At 48.6% G+C, this 26,110-nt stretch overlaps 1 protein-coding gene across 2 annotated transcripts; it reads left to right on the top strand.

Annotated features, from left to right (window-relative positions):
* On the top strand, window positions 1-24,175 carry Scamp5 (secretory carrier membrane protein 5). 2 transcript variants are annotated; one of them, XM_038321562.1, is made up of 7 exons: window positions 1-135; window positions 14,092-14,143; window positions 14,877-15,005; window positions 19,806-19,962; window positions 20,892-20,993; window positions 21,367-21,484; window positions 22,957-24,175. In XM_038321562.1, the coding sequence occupies exons 2-7, from the start codon at window positions 14,137-14,139 to the stop codon at window positions 23,149-23,151; spliced, it is 708 nt and encodes a 235-aa protein (XP_038177490.1). In that variant the 5' UTR covers window positions 1-135; window positions 14,092-14,136; the 3' UTR covers window positions 23,152-24,175. The 2 variants fall into 2 exon arrangements, with proteins under 2 accessions (XP_038177490.1, XP_038177491.1); XM_038321563.1 differs by lacking the exon at window positions 19,806-19,962.
* Window positions 24,176-26,110: the final 1,935 nt, after the last annotated feature.

The raw sequence follows: 26,110 nt of genomic DNA, 5'->3' as shown, positions 1-26,110 counted from the left end.
CTCGGACGCGCGCGCACGCTCCCCGCCCCCAATCCGGGAGCCGCTGGCGGCCGGCTCCGCGCCTCATCGCCGGGTGCAGCGCAGCTCAGCGCGGTGCAACACGACTGCCTTTCTGCAGCGGAGTGGTCGGGGCTGGTGAGTCCTGGGCCAGGAGACCCGAGGAGGGCTCTGCAGGGAAGCTGCGAGCTGGGCTGGAGAGGCATCCGCGGCTCCGGTTTCCTGCCTTCAAAGCGTGTCCCTTTGCATTTGAGGGGGCAAGCCGAGGTGCTGGAGAAGTGGGGAGTCGAGGTGACCTTCCCTGTTCGGGGCACCCCTAAATCCTTCCCCATCCTCAGTTTTCTCATCTGTCCCCGCTTAGAGAGCCCGGGATTTGGGTGACGTCAGACCCTTGGATGCTGGTGCCTGGGCCCTCCTCTCCACAACCCCCAGTTCCACCTGGCATTCTCTGGAAACCGGCCTCCCCCCCTTTTGGGATGGCGCATGCGGCCGGGGATGGAGACAACTGGGGTCGGGTGACCGTGGTATCACTAAAGGCGCCTGCAGGTGGACCCAAGTTGTACTCACCTCTGGGCGGCCGACCTTTGTACCGCGGGTCTGAGCAGCCTGATTTTCGGAGGAGGGGGGGATGGGTGCACTGACTAGGGCCCGGATACTACCTAGGCTTTGGATAGTGGGATAGGGGTGCTGGATATAGCGCATCCAACCTTGTCACCAGTCGGTCACGAGGAAGGAGGGGAGACGTGTAGGAACCAATCTCTGTCCTTGCCTTGGGGTTCTGATCTCGAGGCCGGGGGAGGGAGGGAGTCAATAAGACTAGGACTGAAAATTGACTGTCCAAGGCCTCTTAAACCTACGCGTTGTCCCAGCTTGAGGAGCTCAGCAGAGGCCTGGGCAGGGGACAGAGAGGAGAGGCATGAGCTGTCAGTAGGACTACCTGGAGGTGGGGTTTGGAAGAAGGCAGAGCAAGAGAGGGCTGGTCGGGGTGGTGGTATGGGCCAAGTCCAGGGTGGGAATAAAGAACAGATGCTTCACCCAGCCTGTCTGTGGTGTGTCTGGGGGAGGGGTGGTCGAGAGAAATTTGCAACCTGTGCTTTACCATCAGGGCTGTGAAAGGGGAAATAGTTCTGGCAGAGGCATGGTTGACAGAGAGATTTTGCTTGGGGTTGCTAGTTTAGGTTCTGTGGAAACTTGGAAAGACAGGCAGCCAACTTTCTATTGCTGAGAGAGACCATGTCATGAATGGGCCACAGGAAATGGAGGGGAACTCTCTATTAGGGGGTCCTGGGCTTTGTGACTCGTTTTTTTTTTCTTTCTTTTTTCTTGTAAGTTTTTTTTTAAAATTGTATTTACTTTATATGTATGGGTGTTTTGCCTGCATGTATGTGCACTGTGTGTGTGTGTGTGTGTGTGTGTGTGTGTGTGCAGTGTACTCAGAAGACAGAAGACAGCATAGGAACCCCTAGAACTGGAGTTATAGATGACTGTGATATGAGCTGCCTTATGGGTACTGGGAATCAAACTTGGGTCCTCTGGAAGAGCAGCCATTGATCTTAACCACTGAGCCATCTCTCCAGCCCCAGTGTGGCTGCTTCTTTGCCCTCTCTCTGGCTGGTCACTGCTGAACAATTTGGTTCCCCTCTCTATGTATCTTTCTGTTAACCCTTTCTGTAGGGACAGAATAATTGGACTGAGTAGTGACTTCCCTTGGGGAGGTGGTGTGTTCTTTTTGAGAAGAACCCTCCAAGTTCCTCCTTTTGCCTCTTTGCCTATCCGGCCTCCTCCCCACCAGACTTCCTCTCCAGGCTGCACTTCCTGCCTTGCTGTCAGTCTGGACTCAAATTTCCTGAAGGAAGTGTGATGCGGCTGGCTTAACAGAGTGCTGGCCTTAGCCTGTCTAGGGGAAGGCATTAATCTTCCCACTCCCATACCCTGGGAGGGTATCCAAGTGTGAGGTACTAAATATGAGCCTCTCTGGCCTGATCTGAAACCTCCTCTCCACCATGGACCTGATTTCCCCTACTGCAGGAGCTGTTCCCACCAACTTCATACTAAGGAGTGGAGGAAATTACCGTCTGTGCTCAACCTCCAGATGGTATGGAACTCAGTGGGATGGCACATGCCTGTAATCCCAGCAGTTGGGAGACCGAGGCAGAGGATTTGGGGGGAATTAAAGTCAACCTGGGCTCCCGAGCAAGGCTCTGTAATCAACACGGAACAGCATCCATCTGAGAGGGATGGAAGGAGAGATGGCTGAGTGAGCTAAGCCCCCAGTGACTGCTGTAGAGTTTCTGCAGTAAGCTGCAGAGCAGGGATGTCTAGGAAGCCTTCCCAGAAGGGGTGTGAGACGTGATGGGTAGGGCTGCTGGTTTGGGGGTCACCGAGGTGGCTAGACATGATATTCTGGGTGATAGAAACTGGACAGCTTGTGGTAGAGAAACGGGCTATCGGGGAGGGGGTATTTGTAGCTGATTGGCATGAATACTGGGTGCAGGATCTGTAGGAGGCTACAGCAGCAGCAGCGGCAGCATCAGCAGCGTGGTAGCATGGCCAAGAGGGTGCTGTTTTCTGAGGGTGATTCACAGTTTTGGGGCTTTGGGGCTACAGATGGATTAGATAGACTCCAGACAAGGATAAAAGGGCTCAGAGGTAGAGCAGGAAGTAAAACTTCCATCTTGCCTATTGGCTGTGGGCAAATAGAAGAATGACCATCTTTTGCCAGAAGATGAGGGGCCTTTGCTGGCAAGCTGGGAGCACTTGGAACTAAGTAGTCCCAGGCTCTTGGCTGGACCCGAAGCCAGGCTTGACTTCCTTCCGTCTACCAGGCATCTTATTTTTACTATCGTGGGAGCAGTCACTCTAAGGGTTTGAATAAATTACAGTCTAGCTTACAGGAGTCAGATGTAATGGTATGTCCCTGTAATCTCAGCAGCTGGAAGGCTGAGGTAGGATTGCTGGGATTTCAGGGCTAGTTTGGCCTCAATAGTGACTTTCAGGACAGCCAGGACCACCTAGCAAGAGCCTGTGTCAAAACAAACTAGAACAAAAACAAAACAAATTTCAGATTATATTTGGTATTTTATTTGATAATAAGATGTTTTATTAAACCCATATTTTTCGGGAGCAATGTAACATGCCCCCGGTTACAAAGGATTCTCACTTGAGGAACAGATTGCTACTTCTCCATGTAAGAACTTTGGTTACAAAGCCAGCGTTTTCTTTATCTTGATCACCCACGCCTATATCATCCCCTCCCCCAAGAAAAAGGTAGCCTTGTCCTAAGGACAAGGAACCCTGCAGACTCCCATTTCAGACTCCAGACTGTGATTTCAGCCTCCTGTAACCCTTCTGAGCCCTAAATTAACTCTGCTTTTACCTTCAGCAGGGAAACCAGGCCTTTGCCCTGCATTATTCCCATGTGGCTTGTTGACTTCTCCGTCCCGGCGAGCTCACCTTAAGAAACAACTTCGGGTTCATGATAAGGGTCAGGCTGGAGCCAGAATCAGGGGAGCATCCTCGCTTGAGGTTCCTTTAATTCAGTTTTTATTCCCTCTCCTGCTGGTCTTCCTCAGTTTTTTTTTTTTTTTTTTTTTTTCTGGAGGACTTTATTGTGGGAGCAGGCTCTCATTCCATATCCCGTTCTGTTTGGGAAGGCAATGCCTCCTCCAGCCTGGCCTGAGTCTTGTTATCATTGGCATATGGTCACTTACTGCAGGGACTTACCTGCTGTGGGCCACAGGGCTAGGTAGGAAACCTGCTATTTTCTAACATCTCTGTTTTCTCTGTTGCATGAGCAGTGCCCTTCTGTGTCCTCGGGCTCCGCGCCCTCAATCACTGGGCCATTTTGCCTACATGCCCTACCCAGAAGCCCTAGTTACGGATTCTACACGCAGAATGAGGGAAACTTCTGGGGACCGTCAGACCAGGACAGTCTAACTCTGCTTCCAGCAGCGTGTCCTGTCTTAGTCATCACCCTGTGTCACTAAAAAGCCTGGACACTTGTCCCTCGTTCTCGTCTGCTCTGCAGTCAGCGCCATGGGAGGAATAGTCCAACATGGACTGCTTTCCCAAAGCCCTTTTTTCAGGTAGAGAGTGATCAGGGTGTCTAAGGGAGGCAGAGCTATACCCATGTTCCTGCCCCTCTACCTGTCTGTGTGTTCTTTTTTAAAATAAGAATCTTAAATTTTTATTTTTATTTTATGTACATGAGTGTTTTGTCTGCATGCCTGGTGCCTCTGGAGGCCAGAAGAGGGTCTTGAATCCCCTAAACTGGAGTTAGAGATGGTTGCAAGCGGCCATGTGGGTGCTGGGGATTGAACTCTGGAAGAGCAGCCAATGCTCTTAACATCTGCATCATCTTTCCAATCCTTTCTTCTTCCTTTCCTCACTCTGTTTTCCTTTTGAAACAGGGCCTCATCACATAGCCCAGGCTGCTGTCCTGTACATGTTGATCTTCCTTCCTCACCTTTCAAGTGCCGGGACTATACACATGCGCAACAACACTGGGCATTTTTCATGCCGCTTTCTTTCTCTCTCTTTTGGTTTTTGAAGATGGGGTTTCTCTGTCCTGGCTGCCCTGGAACTCGCTCTGTAGACCAGGCTGGCCTTGCGCCCTACCTCCCCAGTGCATGAGCAGCCAGCACCGTCATGCATCTCTGGAATTCTAGTAAGGAATAGCCTTGTGGAAAACCCTTCTCAGTACTGTGGATACCGACCCTTCGTGTCCCCCGGAGTACCACTGCCCATCAGTCACTTCCCTCCTCCTTGATATCTTTAGCCTCTCTACTGCTTTCTTTGCTATCTTCCTCCTGATTGGTAAGTGTAGTTAAGATTCCTAACCTGGAAGAAAGCTCTCTAGCCCAGTGTCATATCTGTTGTAGTTTTGCTCGTTTTTTGAAACAGGGTCTCATGCTGTATCCCAGGTTGAACTTAGCCTCCTTCTTTGCAGGAGATGGGAGTTATAGGGATGTTCTCATGTAGCCCAGGATGGCCTGTAATTCACTGTGTAGCTGATAATGACCTGGAACTGATCCTCTTGGCTCTACCTCCCAAGTGCTAGAATTACGGGTGTGTTCCACCACACCCATTTTGTAGGGTGTTGGAGACTGAACTCTGGACCTTGTGCAGACAAAGAGCTACAACCCAGCCCTGGTCTTGTTTGCTTTTGATATGGGCTCTTGTTCTGTAGCCCAGGCTGGCCTCCCACTCTCTCCTCCCAAGTGTTGCGATAGGCATTATGTGGAGGTGTGTGTATCTGCATGTGGGTATGTGCACATGACTGCAGGTGCCGGTGAAGCGGAGGTCAGCGGTGTCACATCACTTGGAACTAGAGTTATAGGTTAGGGGCCACATGATGTGCTCCTAACCACTGAGCCGTCCTTTCAGCTGCTAGACTTACTTCTTCTCACTCGTATTTTCCTAGTTTCTTGGCAGCATGACTTTTACTCTGCTTCCTTGAAGCTGTGACCTTCCGACTGTTAGGTCTGTCCTTGTCACACCTGACTGCTCCATGGCCGTGGCCATTGTTGACCTAGTTAGCCGGTCATTAAAAAGATTAAGATAGATCTGTACTCATTAATAGGAAAGCTTTTCTTTCCTTCTTCAAAAATATTTTTCTTGGGGCTGCAGAGGAGGCTTAGTAGTTAAAAGCACTGGCTGCTCATCCAGAGAACCTGGGTTCAGTTCCCAGCACCCACACAGTGGCTCATAGTCATCTATAACTGCAGTTCCAGGGGCTCCGGTACCTTCTTCTGACTGTGAAAGGTACCAGGCATGCATGTGGTAAACATACATACCTGCAGCAAATCAGTTCCCAGCACCCACATGGTGGCTTACAGTTATCTGTAACCCCAGCTCCAGGGGATCTGATACTCTCTTCCTCAGGTACTGTACACACATGGTACACAGACATACATGCAGGCAAAACAGCCAAACACATTAAATAAGTCTTCTTAAAATAAGTTTTTTCCCATTTATTTACTTACTGTGTGTACATGTATGTGCTACAGCATACGTATGGAGGTCAGAGGACAACTTGTAGGAACCTGCTTATTTCTTCTACTGTGTGAGTCCCAGGGAACGCAGGTTGTCAGGCTTGGTGGCAAGTGCCTTTAGCCACTGAGCCATCATGGCAAACCTCTGTTTTCTCCTTCCTTCCTTCCTTCCTTCCTTCCTTCCTTCCTTCCTTCCTTCCTTCCTTTTCTTCCTTCTTTTACTGGCTTAGGAACATTTTGTTCCCCTTCAGTGAGAATCATCTCAGTGTGGCCAGGGAGCTTATGTATGGGTTGAACCAGCGTGAGGTCTGTATGGACAGTCTTGGGTGTTTTGCTCACTTGGCTGTGTTCAATGACGGAAGAAACTGGGTCGAGATCCTTGGGTTCTGCATTACTCCTTTGTTGTTGTTTGCTTTTTGAAGCAGGTATTCTCTATGTATCCCCATCTGATCTGGAACTCAAAATGTAGACAGGTTGTCCTTGAACTCACAGAGAGCTGCTTGCCTCTGCCTCCCTAATGCTGGAATTAAAGGTCTATGCACATTCCCAGCTTCTGCATTATTTGTGCTTTCTCTCTTTTTCTCCGTGTCTCTTCTTTTCTTTTTGAGGCAGTGTCTTGCTCCTTAGTTCCTATTATCCAGGCTGGCCTTGAACTCAGGGCCACCTGCCTCAGCTTCCCTCCCAGGTGCTGGGGTTACAGGTGTGAGCCTCTTACAGAAAGATTTATTTTATTCTTTTATGTGTGTGTATCTGTGCATGATCTATGAATGTGAGCCTTTGGAGGTCAGAGGTGTGCAGACTTCTATACATCTGGAGTTATACAGGGTTCTAAGCCTCTTGGTGTGGATGCTGGGAATCAAACTCAGGACCTCTGCAAAAGCAGCATCTGCTCCTAACTGCTGAGCCATTTCTTCAGCCTTCCCCTCTTTTGTAACCTAGGATGTCCTCAAACTCAAACTGTAGCCCAAAGATGACCTTGAACCCCCTTCCTCTATCTCACAGGGGCTGGGATTAAAATCAACAAATCTGGCTTTAAAAATTCAGTATTCTCGCCTTTGATCCCAGCACTTAGGAGGCAGAGGCAGGTGGGTCTGAGTTGGAGGCCATCTGGTCTACAGAGTGAGTTCCAGGACAGACAGGGCTACACAAAGATACCCTGTCTTGAAACAAAACAAACAAACAAAAAACCCAAATACACACACACACATGCAAAAGAAAGCAAAGAAATGATTTTCATATAAACCTAAGCTTGATCATTGAGAGAGGGACACGTAGGGAAGGAGAGTGCGTGCCCTCATCTGGGTGCAGGGTTCTCGGGAGAGTTTTGCTGAAACATTTTTATAAGATGTTGAGTGCAGCTAGAGAATGGTGGCTCAGTGGTTAAAAAGCACTGACTGCTTTTCCAGAGGACCTAGGTTTGATTCTCAGCGCCCATGTGACAGCTCACAATTGGCTGTAACTCACATCCCAGGGAATCTGATGCCCTCTCCTGGCTTTGACAGGCATTGCATGCACAAGACGCATAGACATATTTGTAAACAAACAAAATAAGATTTTTTGAGTAGAAAAAAATGTCAGATTATGAGAATTCCAGGCCAACCAGAGCTACACAGTGAAACCCTGCCTCAAAAACTCAGATTATGACCCAGCATGTATAATCTCATTTTTGTGATGTATATATAAGTATACGTTAAAATGAGGGAAAGGATGGGGCTAGGATTTGGCTCAAGAATAGAGTCATTGCACCGGGCGGTGGTGGTGCACGCCTTTAATCCCAGCATTCGGGAGGCAGAGGCAGGTGGATCTCTGTGAGTTTGAGACCAGCCTGGTCTACAAGAGCTAGTTCCAGGACAGGCTTCAAAGCTACAGAGAAACCCTGTCTTGAAAAACCAAAAAAAAAAAAAAAAAAATCCCCAGTGTGGTGGTGCATGCCTTAATCTTAACCCTTAGCAAGCAGAGATAGGCAGATTTCTGCAAGTTCAAGGCTAGTTTAGTCTACATAGTGATTCTAGGCTAGCCAGGGCTATAGAATAAGACTCCTTCTAAAAAATCATTTAAATTTATTCATTTGTGTGCGTGTGTGTGTTTTGGGCTGGTGCATGTGCTTATGCTTTGGCTCATGTGGAGAGGTCCAAAGACGGCTTGAAGGAGTCTGTTCTCTCCTTGTAGTTCTGGGGGCAAGCATCCTTACTCTCTGAGTCATCTCTCTGGCCCTGATAATACCTTTTTCTTTTCCATTTTGTCTTTTTTAAGACAGGGTATCCTGGAGCCCAGTGTGCCCTCAAACATAGTGAGGTAGCCAGAGGCCTTGCCCATGCATCCTCCTGCTTCTACCTCCAAGAACTGGGGTTAGAGGTGTGAGCACCACTCCCCTATGGCATTTTCAATGTGAAGGGTTTCTATTTTATCTATGTATCTATCTATGTATCTATCTATGTATCTATCTATGTATCTATGTATCTATCTATCTATCTATCTATCTATCTATCTATCTATCTATCTATCTATGTATCTATGTATCTATGTATGTATCTATCTATCTCTCTATGTATGTATCTATGTATCTATCTTATCTATCTTATCTATCTATCTATCTATCTATCTATCTATCTATCTATCTATCTATCTTATCTATTTTTTTGGTTTTTGAGATAGGGTTTCTCAGTAACTATGGAGCCAGTCCTGGAACTCACTCTGTAGACCAGATCAGCCTCGAGTTCACAGAGATTCGCCTCCCTCTGCCTCTCGAGTGCTGGGATTAAAAGTGTGCACCACCACTGCCTGATGGGTTTCGTTTATAATGTGTATGTGTGTGGATGCACGTGGTGTGCATGTGTGTGGAGGTTGATGTCAGGTGTCCTTCTCATTTCCTCTCTACTTAAGGCAGGGTCTTGCCAATTTGGCTAGGGTAGTTAGCCAGCTTGACCTAGGGATAACCTGTCACTGCCTCCAGCTCTGAAATTAAATGCATGTCCCCTTATCCAAGCTGCTTCTGCATGCGTGCTGGGGACCCAAACTCCTTTCCTTATGCCTGTGTGACAAATACTTCATCCACAAAGCCATCTCTCTAGCTTCAAGAGTTTTATTTTTACTGTTTTGGAAGGGTAGGGAAGACAGAATTTTAATATGTCTTTTAGGCTGGGCTGGAAATAATGGCAGTTTTCCTGCCCGAGCCCCCCAAAATCCTGAGATTACAGGTCTGCACCACTATGCCCAGCTCAAAGTATTACTGTTGTTATCATTATTAATTTTCGACATGTATATGTGTCTGTTTGTGTATCTGTGTATCCCTGTGTGGGAACACATATGTGTGCATGCAGAGGCAGAGGTTGGCAACTCTACTCCATGTGTCGAGGTCTTTTGCTTGAACTCAGAGCGTCCTTATGTGGCTATTCTCATAGCCACCCTGCTTTGAAGATCCCCTTCTCTGCTACGGGAGAGCTGGGGAAACAGGTCGGCTACCGCTTCGCCTGGCATTTACATGGGTGCTGGAGAGTTAAACTCTGATCCTCAGGCTTTTGAGCGGGTGCTTCATCCACTGAGCCATCTCCCCAGCCCTAGAAGTTTTCTTCTAAAGCTCATTTTCTTTTATATTTACTTATTTATGTTGGTTTTTCAAGACAGGGTTTCTCTGTATAGCCTTGGCTGTCCTGGAACTCACTCTGTAGACCAGGCTGGCCTCAAACTCACAGAGATCTGCTTGCCTCTGCCTTCCGAGTGCTGGGGTTAAAAGCATGTGACACCATTGCCTGGCTTTTATTTTCTTTATCTATCTATATTTGTGTATGTGTTTGCCTGTATGAGTGTCAAAGGACATCAGTAAGTGTTCTTAACCACCGGGCAGTCTCTCTAGCACCTTGCAACCCTCTTGCCCTTTCTTTTCTCCTTCTTCTTCAAGCTTTCTGCTCAGTATGCCTCTGTATTCCTTGAATAGGGATGCATGCATTGCTCTTTTGGCCTCCTCTGTTTCCTTTATGCATTTTGCCCAGCTACCTCCTATTTGACCTTCGCCTGTTCAGATCTGATATTGCTTCCTCTGTGGAGTCCTTGTTGGCACCACCAGCAGGTACCAGGGAGGTGCTTTGTTTCCCACAGCTCTCTGTGTTTACTGTCACACAGCACTTAGGTGGTGTTGTCATTGCCCGTGCTCTAAGTGCCCTGCTCTTGGCTCCTTCCTCTCATTCCAGCTTGTCCTTCTGTACAGTGTTCCAGGGAGCAGGAGGCTGACTCCTGCTGTAGTCTAGTGCCCCACACCTGCCTGTGTCTACTTTTCCCACCTATTGAGCTCATGGCTCAGCCTACCTACTTACACCAGGGTCCCCCTACCCCAAACTTCCCCTTTTAGGTTCTTCCTCCTCCACGATTATTACCTTTATTTGTTTTCTGTTTTTGTGAATTTAACTCGGTATCTTGTGTGTGTGTGTGTGTGTGTGTGTGTGTGTGTGTATGTAAACCCATAAGGAAGCTGTCTTTTCGTGAACAGTTGTTTTTCTCTTTTAATAACTGTCCTCCCCTCCCCTTTGTGAGGCCTTTGGTAGTTCAGGTTGGTCTTGAACTCCTGATCCTGCTGCTTCTGTCTCTATTGCTGGGACTATAGGCATGCTCAACCATGCTTGACTCATACTTACTTTCAGATTAAATATTTTTTGGCAACACCATTACATAGAAGAGTTCTGTGCACACATTGCCTTTTTATTCTATTATCATGAATGCTAAGTTTGATCATTTGGTCTGTCGGATTCTTTCATTTAGGAATACCTTCTTTCTCTCAAGATTCATAAGCAGTCTGAAATGTGACACTCACGCTATTGCTTTTCCATAGCAACCTTCACATGGTGGTTTTGGTAGCCAAGTAATCCTACCTGTGCCCCTTGCAGAGTGGAAATTTGTGTGTATGTGTGGTATGTTGGGGTGTGTGTGTGTGTGTGTGTGTGTGTGTGCGCGCACGCGCGTGCGCGTGCACTCATGTAAGTTCAGGCAGAGGTCAGAGATGAATGTCAGGTGTCCCGCTCTGCCACAGGAGGACAAGATCTCTCACTGGAGGTTGCTGTTTTTGGCGAGGCAGGCGGCAAGCCCCGACGATCCTCTGGTCTCTGATGCCAACAGCAAGGGATTACAAGTGCATGTAGTCACATCCAGTTTTTGGTTTAGGTACCGGGGATTCACATTCAGGTCTCTCATGTTTGCACAGAAAGCCACCGAGTGGTATCTCTAGCCTCAGAATGGCGATTTTTAAGATTCTGTCATCCCTTCTACTTTATCAAAAGAACTCTGCAGTGACTCAGTGGTAATAGTGCTGGCTGCTCTTCCAGAGGTCCTGGGTTTGATTCCCAGCATCCGCATGGCAGCTCACAGCCGTCCATAACTCCAGTCCCAGGGGATCCAACGCCCTCTTCATGGTGCACAGACATACATTCAGGCAAGACACTCAGACACATAAAATAACACACCTTAAAAAAAGAACGGGACTTTGCCTTGTCCTCTCCCCACACACTGTGTTTAGGTTCTGATGATTAGACCCAGGCCTTGTGCATTCTAGTCTGTTCTGTTCTATTTATTTTAAAGAAAGATTTAGTTTCAGTTTATGGGTCTAGATGATTCGCCTCCATGCATGTATTTGTACTGTGTACCAGTTGTCTTCCTGGTGCCTACGGAGGTCAGAAGAGGACACTGAGTCCCTGGACACTGGAATTACAGTTTTGAGCTTTGATGTCTGTGCTGGGAACCAAACCTGGGTTTTCTGCAAGAAGAGAAACCAGTGTTCTTAACTACTGAGCCATCTTTCAACCCCCCCTTTTAAAAGTTCTACATTTATTTAGTGTGTGTAGGCACATAGGCATGTGCGCCTCGTGGAGTATTTGTGGCAGTTAGAGGTCGAGCTGGGGGAGCTGGTTCTCTCCTTCTACCCTGTGTGACCCAGGGACTGACCTCAGGTCATAGGCTTGAGCTCAGCTCTTTACCCACTGAGACATCTTGCCTGCCCAAGCCTTGTACAGCCTAATCATGTGATCTTCCACTGAGCTGTATCCCAGGTCCCTTCATCTCTTCCTCTCTAACCCCATATCCCACGCTGGCTTTCCCCTTGTGCTCTTCCTGTCTCAGTGTCTTGAGTGCTGAGATGACATAAAGCATGCACACTGTTTCACTCGGTATTTTGTAGTCCACTGTTGACTTTATTTATATTTCCCTCTAACTTTTTCTTTTTGCTTCCTTGGGACAGGGTTTCTCTGTGTAGCCCTGGCTGTCATGGAACGCGCTCTATAGACCAGGCTGGCCTCGAACTCACAAAGATCTGCCTGCCGCTGCCTCCCGAGTGCTGGGATTACAGGCATGCACTGCCACCACCTGGCCTCACTGAGTCATCTTGCCCAGGCCTGTGTCCTCACTTTTGACATCGTAGATTAGTTTTGCTTGAAAACAAAACAAAATGGAACTTTAGATAAATGTCAGCCAAATGAAAATGGCACATTGCATTGCCCTTGACCATTTTCTGATCTTGGTCACTTACGGGTCCACTAAGGGTGTTGTTCTAGTAGGTGATTGCACAGTGGCTTCAATGACCTTATGTCATCAGTGATGACTTAATGTATGTGCCAGCAAAAGTTCTGCTGAATTTATGACCCTGTGTGCTCCAAATGACAGCACGAAGCCCTGCCTGGCAATCTTCCCACCATGCCCATGACACAGCTTGTCTTCCTGGCCCCTGTACCTCTTCTCACACATGCTTCTGGTTGAGAGCCATTGTCATTTGCCCAGTGGTCTAAGTGGCCAGGAGTCTGCCTGATTGCTTCCTTCCTTTTATTCCACACATCCTCCTCCAGGTCCCTAGTAAGTCGGCTCTTAAATAACCTTAGGAATCCCAGTGGCCCAGGTTGACCTTGAATCTGTGATTATCCTGCACCAACCTCTAAGAGCTAGCTAGGGCTGCCTGTGCACACCAGCGCCTGCAGGGGCTCTGGACTGTTTCATGTGCAGGGCACAGGCTGTATCTGCCTTGCTCTGTCTCTTTTCTTGGTACCTGGCAGGTAATGAAATTCTAATAAGTGAGCATATGGCAGGAGGGAGGCCAGCTTTGCCTGTGAGGGTGAGAGAATGGGATGTTCTTCCTACCTTCTGTGAGCTTTCTTTCTTTCTATTTGTTTACCTCTTTATTATTGTGTGTGCCACATGTGATCAGAGGGCAAGTTTCTCTTCTTCCATTGTGGACTCCAGGGATTTAACTAGTCATCAGACGTGTGCGGCTTTGACCCAGCTGAGTTACCTCACTAGCCTGGGTGGGGTTTTCTGAGGATAAACTTTGTGCCTTGAGGCAAAGGGTAGATCTAGTTTCATTTCTCTTGCTTTTATTAAAACACCCTGATTAGCTAGGGTTTGGTGGTACAGGCCTTTAGACTCAGTATTCAGGAGACAGAGGCAGGTGGATCTCTGTGAGTTCAAGACCAGCCTAGTGCACATAGGGGTACCAGGCCAGCTGGGGCTGCATACCGAGACCCTGTCTTAAAACAAAACAATGAAACAAAATACACGGGCCAAAAGTGACTTAAGGGAGGGAAGAGTTTGTGATGCCTATAGTTCCAGGTCCATCCCTGGGCGGAAGTCAAGCAGGATCTTCAACAGCTAGTTACATCCCATCCCTAGTCAGGAGCAGAGAGAAGGAGGCACAGTGGTGCCACTTGGTTACTAGCTCATGTTCAGCGAGTGTTCTTCACTTACAAGCCCAGGATCACCTGCTCAGGGAATGGGGCCTCCAACAGTGTTCTGGCTCTTCCCACGTTAATTAACATTCAATACAGTCCCCCCCCCCCCCACATGCCTGTACCAACTTGATCGAGGCAGCTTCTCAATTGACGGTGTCTTCCCAGGTGATTCTAGATTGCGGCAAGTTAGCCTTTAAAACTGACTGGCACGGTGGAAATAGCTAAGGATGTGGATGGTGCTGTGGCGGCTCCTGCAGGGGAAGAGCTGCTCCATCTGGGCTCATGCCACAGCGGGAATGGGAGCCTGTCATGCCTCAGAGAGCATGAAGCACAGCCACAGTGTAGAGAGCCGCGTTAGATGGTGTTCTGATCCTCATTCCCATCTTGTTTTTCTTTCCTTCCAGTTCAGGACAAAGGTGTGAACAGACTACTGGGCTGACTGGTCCATCATGGCGGGTAAGGAGAAGTGGGCCATGTTGGGGTAGACATGAAAAAAATCATAAAGCAATTGGCCCTTATCGGAAGTCCTGCTCTTTTTGTATGTACTCCTGTCTCCTGGTTTCTTACCTCTCACCCCCAGTGTGACTTGTCTACTGAGAACTTCATAGCACCGTCCAGTCCTATGTCAGATTTTGAGCCTGGGGACCGAGTTGTGCATCTTGATGGCCCTCTTTCTGTCCAGCAGACAAAGTAGCAGCATGGGTGGCCTGTCCCTGTCCCTGGTGTTACCGTTGTACTCAGACTTTTTCCCTCTGGTTTCTTAAGGCCCAGAGATACACGGTATCAAATCTGAAAGGAACTTCAACATGTAGCCCAGATCCCACTCCACTGAGCAGCTGAGGTCTGGAGAGGGCCAGTGAATTGAATGGCTAATGATGGAGTAGAGGCTGACCCACATCTCCAGACTCTCCCCATGCCATGGAATTTGCTCTTCACACTGATGACAGCATTTATTATTTTTGTATTTTTTTGAGAGATGCTATTTTAGCATCTTCGATTTCTTAGGGATCATCTTGGCAGATTAAGGAAATAGAGACAGTTGGGAGAGGATAACAAAGCCGCCAGGGCACAGGGCCAGGAGTATATAGCTCTATAGGCAGCCCTGCTAGGGCGTATAGGACCTATAGGATCAAGAAGGGAGGCCAGGAGAGACGTCCAGGTGATGGCCTGCGGTGTATCTTGCCCACAGAGAAAGTGAACAACTTCCCACCGCTGCCCAAATTCATCCCGCTGAAGCCATGTTTCTACCAGGACTTCGAGGCAGACATCCCTCCTCAGCACCTCAGCTTGACCAAGCGCCTCTACTACCTCTGGATGTGTGAGTGCCGTGGGGATGAGGGAGAGGGGCTGGCTTTGGGGAGGGCTGCTTGCGCATCCGGCTTTCCAACTGTCACATCTGCATGGCTGCTGGTCCCCGGCAAGCTCCCTCCTACCGGCCAACTCCACAGCTGGGCCTCGGTTCCTTTCACCAGAGGCCTCTCTTTCCTTCCCCTCCTTACTCTCTCTCGTTTGCAGAGCCTCAGAACAGGGTTTGTTTTTGCAGAGCTCTTTCTCTTTTTGCCTCTCTACCCGTCCCACTGAAGTACTTTTCCAGGGAACCCGTGGTGACTGCCAAGATTCTGGATTTGGAGAAGAATCCTTCCTTTAAAGCCTCATGTTTCTTGATGTCTTGCTCAAAGAGAAGAGCATTCATCTGGGAGTTAGGGGACATGGAATCCAGTTGGTCTGCTCTAGTTCTCAAACAGTAGGTTCTCTGTGGAGAAGGAGAGTAGGACTCCCTGCTAGCTGCAGCTCCAGGTAGCAGTGTGGTCTAGAGTTCTAGTGCTCTAAGGATTGAAGGATGAGGATTTAGAGGTACCTGTTTCTGGTGCTCTGTGGCAGGTTAGCGGGGTGGTGTCATCATGAGGTGTATGGACTTGACTTGGCTCAGGGTAGTTAGAAGACACTGCATATGTGAGGAGGGCAGGCTGCAGTGTGACTGTGGGCATCTGAACAAGTGACACTGCCTTGACTCAGACCTGCGCTCAGCTGTGCCAAGAAAGTCGTAAAGAATGCTGTTTGGGGGTAGTGCAGGATCTCAGTTCTGAATGTGGAGTGAGCACACTTGCCCCAGCCTGACAGCCTGAGTTCAATACCCGGAACTCACATAAAAAGTTGGGTGTGGTGGCACATACCTGCAGTCCCAGTACAGGCTGAGACGGGAGGCACAGTCAGGAGACAAGCCCCCAGAAGCTAGGAAGGCTGACTGAGTTTGGAGTATAAAGTGCAGAAACGGGAAAGACCCTGCCTTAATGAGGTAGCCAGAAAGAACGGCTCCTGAAAGTTGTCCTTTGTGCACCGTGGCAAACACAGACACACACACACAACACATCAGACACACTCAGACAGTCACATCACTCAGATACACACACGGAGAGACACTACACACACGCGCGCACACAGACACACTCAGACAAACCACACACATACACATACACATACACATCATACACACACACACTGCCACACACAGACTCAGACACAGACTCATCACATACACACACACACACACACGCACACACACATACAACTCAGATAAACCACACACATACACACACACATATATACCATACACACACTGCCACATACAGACTCAGACACAGACTCATCAGATACGCAGACACACAACACAGACACACTCAGACAGTCACATCACTCAGATATACACACAGAGAGACACCACACACACAAACATACACACACTCAGACAAACCACACACACACATATACACATCATACACACACATATACACATATACACCATACACACACACATACAGACAAGCCACACACACCACATACATACACATACACATACACACACCACACATACACTGCCACACAGACTCATCACATAGACATACATCATACCACACACGGCCGGGCGGTGGTGGCGCACACCTTTAATCCCAGCACTCGGGAAGCAGAGGCAGGCGGATCTCTGTGAGTTTGAGACCAGCCTGGTCTACAAGAGCTAGTTCCAGGACAGGCTCTAAAGCTGCAGAGAAACCCTGTCTCGAAAAACAAAAAACAAAAAAACAAAAAACATCACACCACACACACACACACACACACACAGAGATTCAGACAGAGACAAACCAAATATACACATAAGACTCAGAGACGAACTACACACACACATCATAAACACACAAACACACACACACACACACACACACACACACACACACACTAAAAAGCAAAGCAAACAAAAAACACCATCTTTACAACAGGCCCTTCATGTGACAGTAGTAGCAGAGGGTCAGGCTCACAGACTGTTCCAGGATCTGATTTGGCCTATGGGCAGAGAAGGTTCCCCTGTCCTGTAACGTGACAAGAGGAGGAACTGGAAAGATATGGATAGCCTATAGACATTGGAAGGAAAACGAGATTGCCCTTAATGGCTTCTGTTTTTCCCATTGAATAAGGGGGGCGGGGAACGACTGGAGTGATGGCTCAGTATTGAGAGTACTAGCTATTCTTCCAGAGGACCTGGGTTTACTTCCCAGCACCTACATGGAAGCTCACGACTGTTTGTAACTCCAGTTCCAGGCCTTCTTCTGGCCTTCACAGGCACTGCACATACGGCACACAGATACATATGCAGGCAGAACACCCATACACATAAATAATAATAATAAAAAAGGTTAAAATAAAAAAATATATATATATAGATAGAGGAGGACTGAGGGTGGGTTTTTTTGGGGGGGGGGAAGGTGGGTGCTTGTGTTCATAACAGAAGATGGAAGTGAGAAAGCCAGCTAGTAAGATCTCTGGGGTATGATGTTGGCTTCCATGAATTTCTAGTCCTTCTAGACTTCCCCATGGCAACATTTTCTCCTTAGGGATATTCAGCTCAGGCAGAGATATGTGTTATAGTCAGTGCACACTTTTAATCCCAGCATTTAGAAGGCAGAAGCACACGAATCTCTGTGAGTTCAAGGTCAGCCTAGTCTGCATAGTAAGATCTAGGTCAGCCAGGGTCATACAGTGGGAACCTGTCTTGAAAGGAAAGGTGGAAAGCAAGAGAGTATAACAAAGAATCACAGACTATAGCCAGGTAGACGGCACACACACACCTTTAATCCCAGCACTCCGGAGGCAGAGGCAGGCGGATCTCTGTGAGTTTGAGGCCAGCCTGGTCTACAGAGTGAGTTCCAGGACAGGCTCCAAACCTGAAACAGAGAAACCCTGTCTCGAAAAACAACAACAAAACCAACCAACCAAACAGCAGCAACAACAAAAAGAATTGCAGACTCTAAGCTGGACAGGGAGAAGAGTAAAGACAGAGACTGCCTCAGGCTGGAGAAGTGCAGCTGAATCAGGGAGTGTCCATCCCAGGACGGCTAGGAGAACTGTGGTACAAATGCTAATGCAAGTGAGCTAGAGATGGGTGGGCCTGGGAAGAGTGATGCTAGCCATTAGGATAATGGGTAGTGTCTTTTCTGTGTGTAAAGCAAATACAGGCCAACAGAATAGTTGAGCAGGTAAAGCAGGTAAAGGGCTTGCCATGAAGTCTTACGACCTGAATTTGATCCCTGGAGCCACACAGTGGAAGGAGAGAACCGAATCAGGGTTAGGGTTGCAAATTGTCTTCTGACTTCCACACATGCACTATGGCAAAGACACAACGTTGTTTTTAAAGAACAAACAAAATCAATAAGAACAACAAAGCTCTAGGAAACTTTGAAGCAGCGAACAGGAATGGAGGAAACATCTGGAATAAACAGGAAGTATCCATATTTGTTATGGGGGCAAACTGAGATGGGTGTAGCTGCACTGGTGACATAGTTAGCAGGCCAGGTCAGGCTTAGGGGAGCATTCTCCCTGGCCCTAGGTTCCTGGAACTCTGCCTTGTGAGACGATCTGGCCCAGAAGCTGGATTTGAGGGCTAAAAATACCTTCTTAAGTCGTTACTAGGTGCCTGTCAGGTGCTTTGTCCTGAAACAATGTCTCTAAGCTTTGAGATTCAGAAGATGAGCTTTGGAGCTTGAATGTTTGAGGCCTAGATTGAGCCCACCTTCCTTTGTTAACTCAGCAGGTCTTTGGGGACTCAGCCCGATGTTCAAGGAAGGGAGTTGTCTGGGGTCTGAAGACCTAGGCATATGTTAGTGCCAATGTCTGTTTTTTAATCTGTAAAATGAAGAGCCTTTAGACCTCTGCCAGCTGTGATTCATTGATGTCCTAGGATCTTCTAGGTGAGGTGAGAGAGAGGAAGAGGAGTCTGGATCTCACCACTGAGGAATTTCTAGTTTGGGTGCTGGCCTGGAATTATATTTGGGAAACTGCACAACAGCCCAGACCTGCAGGTCAGAGGAAAGTGGTATAGGTAAGGAAGACATCTTGGAAGAACAGTGGTAGTCAGAGAAATGGATTAGATAAGGACTGAACTCCCAGCCACTGTTGTCTGACTCCGTTGTCATGCCAGGCAGGTGGACCAGTGGTTTGACGAGATGCTTCCAGAATGTCTTTTTCTTCCCTGCTTTCATGTCCCTACTTTGTAAGAAAATGTATAAGATGGATCTCTTGCCTTGGGGGTGGTGATTGCTGTAGGTTTGGGGGGGATCAAGGACTGAGTTGAGGGGATGGACCTCAGCATCTTGCATGCGAAGCTCAGTTCTAACACTGAGCCCCCTCCACCCTCACCCCAGAGGCCTTTCTTATAAGGACGGGATCCTGAGGCTTTGAAGTCCTTCCAGGGGGCTTTCTGGGCAGAAGCTTTGGGTTCTTGCTCTAGAGACTCTTGGTTGTTGGGATTTCTCAGATTCCTGGGATGGATTTGAGGAAGGGTTGACCCAAGATCCCAGCTTTCTTTCTTACAGTCTGTACTCCCTGTGTGTGTGTGTGTCTTTGTGTATTCATTGGTATGACTTGTGGGTCATTTGTGTGTATGTTTGCACTTATATGTATATGTCTGTATCTTGCTGCTTGTCTGTTGTTGCTATGCATTTGGTTGTGAGTCTATATGGAATCCTGGTGCATGCCTCCATGTTTGGATACTCACATCTCTGTATGGACTTTGGTGTCTGTGTGTGTATCTGGTTTCTATCTCTGTGTGCATGTGCTCCTGGGTCTGCAGTGAACAGCGTCACGCTGGCCGTGAACCTGGTGGGCTGTCTCGCGTGGCTGATCGGAGGCGGGGGAGCCACCAACTTTGGCCTCGCCTTTCTCTGGCTCATCCTCTTCACACCTTGCTCCTACGTCTGCTGGTTTCGGCCCATTTACAAGGCCTTCAAGTAAGTGGTTGGTGTTGACCTCAGCGGCTACCCCAATTTCCCTCTGTCTCCTATCCTCTGAACTCTGTCTGCTGTTTTCTTTGTTAACTTTTAACTGGGACTGTCAGGTGGTGTTTGGGTTTCCTGGGAATTCCAGGCTGGGTTGAGAGGGTTGGGAGTGGGATCCTTCTTATTTCCTCCCCTTTCAGTCTGCCTGCTTGTCAGATTTTGCCTATGGGGTTTCTTGGTGGAGCTGTCCCTCCTTGTACCCGTGGGAAATGACTGATTTGGTACCAAGAAAACCCTTTATTCATGTGTCACTGGAACCAGCCATCCAAGAACCACTGACACTGTTCATGTGCCAATGATGTCATCTAATACTGTGCCAAAGGGAATACCTATCTATGTGTTAATGGGGCTAGCTGTCTTGGTGCCAGTGAGTGTCCTAGTGCCGACTGGGATTGTCAGTCTTTGTGTAATTAGGGCTGCACATAGCAGCAAGGCTGTCTTGATGCCTGCAGAATGTACATTTCAGTGCCAATGGAGCCTTAAATCTCTTTGTCAGTAGGACTAACCATTATGTGCCAATTAGCTCCTGTTGTGGTGCCAACAAGGTATCTCTACTAGTACCACTGATATTTTCTGTTCTATAGAGCCATCCATCCCTGTTCCAGTCCCTTGATAATGGAGCTGTTTGTTTTTCCCACAGTGCTGTCTCCATGCCAATAGGGTCATTGATCCATGTGTCATGGGTGGTCCTTTCATGAGGCCATCCCTTTCTTGTACATAGGCATAACTCATGGAAACCTTTAAAGATCTATGGATGAAGGCCATCCTATTTAGACTCTCATTTAAAGCCTTTAAATAGCCTTATCATTTATGCCCTGAGGAGCTTTGGGTTCATTAGTACAGGGGAGCCAGTGCTTGACAAACCATCTTCTCTGCCACAGGACAGACAGCTCCTTCAGCTTCATGGCCTTCTTCTTCACCTTCATGGCCCAGTTGGTCATCAGCATCATCCAGGCTGTGGGAATTCCAGGCTGGGGTGTCTGGTAAGAGACAATGGACTGCTCTGGGGCTAGTAGGAGTAGCATTTGGGTTGTTTGTTTACCTGTGTACTAGGATGATTTGCTTTTAAGGACACCAAGAGGCTTGTTGTGGGTAGCATGAGGGGTTTGGGGATAGTGGAGGTGTTCACCATAGGATTAGAGGGGAAGGAGAAATGGGAAGGGGTGTCTGGGTGACCAAGGAGAGTCAGACTTTGTGTGAAAGCTGGGGAGGAAAAGCCTGGCTCAGGAGCTCTGGAAGCGTAGGCTATAGAGTATCAGAAATGGGGTCCCTCTGTGGCAATGAGATTATCCCGGGATGGCTCCTGGGTCCCCTTTTCCTACCATCCCTAGTCCCACAGCTGGCTTCTTCCTACAGCGGCTGGATTGCCACCATCTCCTTCTTCGGGACGAACATTGGCTCAGCGGTGGTGATGCTCATTCCCACGGTCATGTTTACAGTTGTGGCCGTCTTTTCCTTCATCGCCCTTAGCATGGTATGTGTGAACCCTCAAGGGTGACAGGGCAGCTTTGGGAGGGGACTGTGATCTGAAAACAGCCGTCCTCCAAGTTACAAGAGGATTCAGGTGCTGAATGGTGGTGGTAGCAGAAGCAGGTGGATCTCTGTGTGTTTGAGGCCAGTCTGATCTATAAAGCAAGTTCCAGGACAGCCAGAGCTGTTATAGAGAGAAACTCTGTCTCTAAAATCCAAAAAAAGAGGACTCAGGAGGTTGGGGAGCTGGTGGGTAAAGTGCTTGCTGCATAAGAAAACCTGAGTTTAGATTCTCCAGAATCCACAGCCTGACATGGTGGCCGATGGTTGCAGCCCTAGAGCTGGGAGCAGAGCAGAAATGGGCAGAGTCCAGGTCTCAAGGCCAGTCAGTCTAGTGGAAGTGGCAAGCTCCAGAGTCAGAGACAGAGGGGCATTCTCCAAACATGAGGTGGGGAACAATGGAAGACGATAGTCAAAGTTGACCTCTGGTCTCCACATGTACATACGCAGGCAAGTGCACCCACCCCCTCCTGCGGGGTCCTGGGGAGATACCTCAGTGGGTAAAACACGCTTGCTGTGCCACTGTGAAGAGCTAAGTGTGAATACTAGGAACCCATGTAGAGCCAAGCACTGCGAGCATCGGTATCTCAGCACTCCCACAGCAAGACAGGAAGTGGAGACGGGACATTGTGGGCCAGCTAGCCCGGTGCATACAGTGACTAAACAACAAGAAACCTTGTCTCTCAAACCAGGTGGAAGGCAAGAACTGACACTGGAGGTTGCCCTCTGACACCTGAGGTCACATGAACACACAAAGTCTTCTGACATACTGTGAGGGCTGATCTTTCACAAATGAATCCCATCTGTTTCCTGAATGGCTGCCTACCCCATTTAAAAAAAAATATATTTATTTTTGGCTTTTTGAGACAGGATTTCTTTGTAGCCCTGGCTGTCCTGGAATTCACTTTGTAAATAGGTTGGCCTTGAACTCAGAGATTTCCCTGCCTCTGTCTCCTGAGTGCACACCAACATGCCCAGTTTTAATTAATTCTTGAGACAGGGACATGAAATCCAGGCTGGCCTCAAATTTAAGATGTATTGGAGAACAACCATGGGCTCCTGATTGTCCCACTTCTGTACCCCAGGGGCTTGTTTGGATTACCGGCATGTGCCACTATCCTGCTATTTATTTATTTATTTATTTATTTATTTATTTATTTATTTATTTATTTGAGGGGGACATTCAAGACAGGGTTTCTCTGTGTTGCTTTGGAGCCTGTCCTGAAACTAGCTCTTGTAGACCAGACTGGCCTCTGCCTCCTGAGTCCTGGGATTAAAGGCATGCGCCACCTCTGCCCGGCATTATATTTTAGACAGCCTCTTGAATCATGATTCTCCTGCCTCTTTGAGAATTGTAGGCATGCAACAACACTTTGCTTTCCTCTTTGACTAACCCTTATGCTTTCGTTCCTACAGGTTCATAAGTTCTACCGGGGCAGTGGGGGCAGTTTCAGCAAAGCTCAGGAGGAATGGACCACTGGTGCATGGAAGAACCCACATGTGCAACAGGCAGCCCAGAATGCAGCCATGGGGGCTGCACAGGGTGCCATGAATCAACCGCAGACGCAATATTCTGCCACCCCCAACTACACATACTCTAATGAGATGTGAGCCAGCCAAGCCCACCAGGAGGCAGGGCTGGGGGCCAGTGGGACAGGGGGCTCAAGCCACATCATCTGTGTGGTGACCAAGCAGGGTTCCCCCTTCCCTTTTCTCCTCCCCAACTTTGTACAAAGAATCAGAGTTATATATATATATATATATATGTAAATATATATGTATATGTATATGTCTATCCCCTGCCCCGACCTTTTGGGTCCTGCTCTTGGCACCTCGAGAGCTGTGGGCTGCACAAGGAGTGGTCCTGTGCACTAGTGGCCGAGTCCATGTCCCCTCGTGAAATAATGTGCAGTGGCGATCTCTTGTTGTGGTGCTAGATGTATGTTTAGAACTAAACCAGCTCTCCCTTCCCCAGTCCACCCGGCTGCCCCCTCTGACCCTGGCCCAGGGACTCCTCACGGGACAGGGGGAGGCCTAGCAGAGAGTCTGGCACCCTGTGCATGGTTTATGAGCCGAAGTTATTTCCCCCCTTTGGTCCCATTGGGAAGCAACAGTATTTAGCGTTCATGGTGATGAGTAGGTTCTGGAGGGTTGGACAGAGTGGATGTTTCTTGCCCCCTATAGTCCTCCCCTCAACCTCTTTCTCCCCTTGTTTCGTCCTCACTGTTAGACTCTTTGTGCTCTCTTCCCTAGCTGGCTCTCCCAGGATCTTTCTCCTCTGCGGGTAGCTTTTCTTTGTCTTCCTAATACTGAGTGTCTCAGTTATGTCTGCTTCCAAGACTGCCCAGGTCCCCAGATCTGATCTGATCCCCCAGTTCAAGGAAGCTGACGTGGGAGCTGAGCCAGCCCTGATGTGAAAGGGCACACAGCTTGCAGATGGAGAGCCTGTTTGGTACTTGATACCCAGGGAATGGAAATGTAGGCCTTTCTCCTTGGTTCTGAAAGCCTGGCCTGCAGAGGCAGGCTTCTTTTCCCTCTCCCACTCCTCCCCTTTCCTCCCCACATCCTCCTTTAGCCACTCTGCATTTCCCGTGGAGCTGGGCCATGTTGACTGTAAGGGCACTGTGGGAACAGAGAGCATTTATTGGCCCCTGGGAGGAGTGTGGCTGACCCCAGCCCATAAGGGCTTCTAGGTATCTCAGAGTGACCATTGGGTTCTTGGGAGGAATAGCTGTTCTATTTGAGTATGGCAGAAAGGATAGAGTTTGGAGAGCCAGGTCTGAAGGGGGTGGATCAAAAGAGAAGTCAAATAGAAGCCCGATGAAAGGGTAGCTTACTTCTTCAGTCCCTCTTGTCCCTCGGCTACAGGACAGATTCTGTGGAGATGCTCCCAGGCCCAGTTCAAGCCGCAAGCACAATGTCCTGAATAGGGTTCCTGGTGGCCAGGGAGGGAAGGAGGACTCTGCCTTTAGATTTCCATTTAGTGATTTTTGCCCCTCCCTCCTCTTCAATTCAATTATAGGACTTGGTTCCTGGCCTTTTTAAAGTTCTGTTAGAATCTTCTCCCCTTCATGACTGATCTTAGTCCCTGGGACTGTCTCTTCCATGCAGTGGGTAGACAGTGCCTGGTCACGGATCCGGCTGTGTGAGGCCTGAGGTGGGTAGGCCTTACCAAGGAGCAGCTGCCTGTTTCTCACTCCTTCCAACAGAAACTCACCCGGGCTCGGTGGACTGGAGAACCAGACTGCACTTGGCCACTCCACGCTGGTTTGCCTTGGCTTCAGGCCACCTTGAGCTTTGATCTTCAGCTTCTTGTAGGAGAAGCCAAGTGTCTCTGGAAAGTTCCTTTCCTAGTGACCCCTTAGGCTTAGCTGATTCTTTCCCGTACTGTTTTCTCTCTGGAGAGCAGTTGTCACAGTCCCTGGTATCCTGAGACCCCAGGGCGAGGCCCTTCCTCCTTATCCCTCCTGATCCCAGACTTCTGGCTCCCTTTCTCCTGGTCCTCCGGTAGTTCGGGGCGGGCTGTGACCAGCTGCCAGCTTAGCGTCCACTAGCTATTGGACGTTACCTCCAGTCAGTTTCCCGTCCTCCCTGCCGTTCCTCCTTCCATGCCTGGCGCTGACTTGGGAAAGCCTGTTACCAGTGTCTGGCCCAGCTGCTCAGGCCCTGGAATGCTGCATCTCCAGGCAACTATGCACTTTCATGAGGAGGGAACCAGGATGAGAAATGGGGCTGGGCATGGATGGTTTGGTTTGGGGGTGGGAGGAGAGCCCGGTCGGTTCTGGGGATCCTCCTGTCTGTTACCAGCCAATGACCTGCTTTTGCATTCTCCTGGTGCCCAATGCCCCTTGTTTCTGAGAGACACAAACTATTCCCTAGCTGGCAGTTGACCTGCCTGAGCCAATGTGTCTATCTGTGGTAACTGGATGAACTATAATAAAGGGATCATTTGACCCTGTCTATTCTGCTGTGTTACTTGTCTTCATGTGGATTTTAATGAAGCCTTGATGTGGGATGTGAGGCAGGGGTGTAGGGTTGGGTGGAATGGATCTGTGATGCCCCAAACTATATGTGATCCTTTCCTTGAAGCAGCCTTGAGAGGGCCATGAAGTAAATGCCACAACTACCAGTTAAGAAGAAGAAACAGACGTGGCCTGTAACAGTGGGTGAGGATAATGGTCCTGGTAGTTCATGGCCGGCAATGGTAGGACTGGAACACAGGCCCTCAGCTTCCATGGTGGGTCAGCTGAAGCTAATTCAGCATCTCAGTGAACACAGGTTCTTGAGATCTATAGTTGTTGCAGGGTGATAACAACAATTATTCCAGTATGCCGAGTCTTTGCTAAAGGTGTGCCCCGTTAGGAGTGCTGGTCACCCCTCAAGATACCACTCAAGTAGCTATGATGCAGTAGCACACTCCTTTAATCCCAGTATTTAAGAAGCAGAGGCAGGCAGATTTCTGAGTTCCAGACCATCCAGAGTTACAATAATAATAATAATAATAATAATAATAATAATTTCTCAAAACGATCACTTCAATGACATGGCTTTTCTGCTTAGAGTTGTGGCT

This window comes from Arvicola amphibius, chromosome 3 (genome assembly GCF_903992535.2).
Source record: "Arvicola amphibius chromosome 3, mArvAmp1.2, whole genome shotgun sequence".
Classification (NCBI taxonomy): Eukaryota; Metazoa; Chordata; class Mammalia; order Rodentia; family Cricetidae; genus Arvicola; species Arvicola amphibius.
This window is presented reverse-complemented; position numbering and strand designations above follow the sequence as displayed.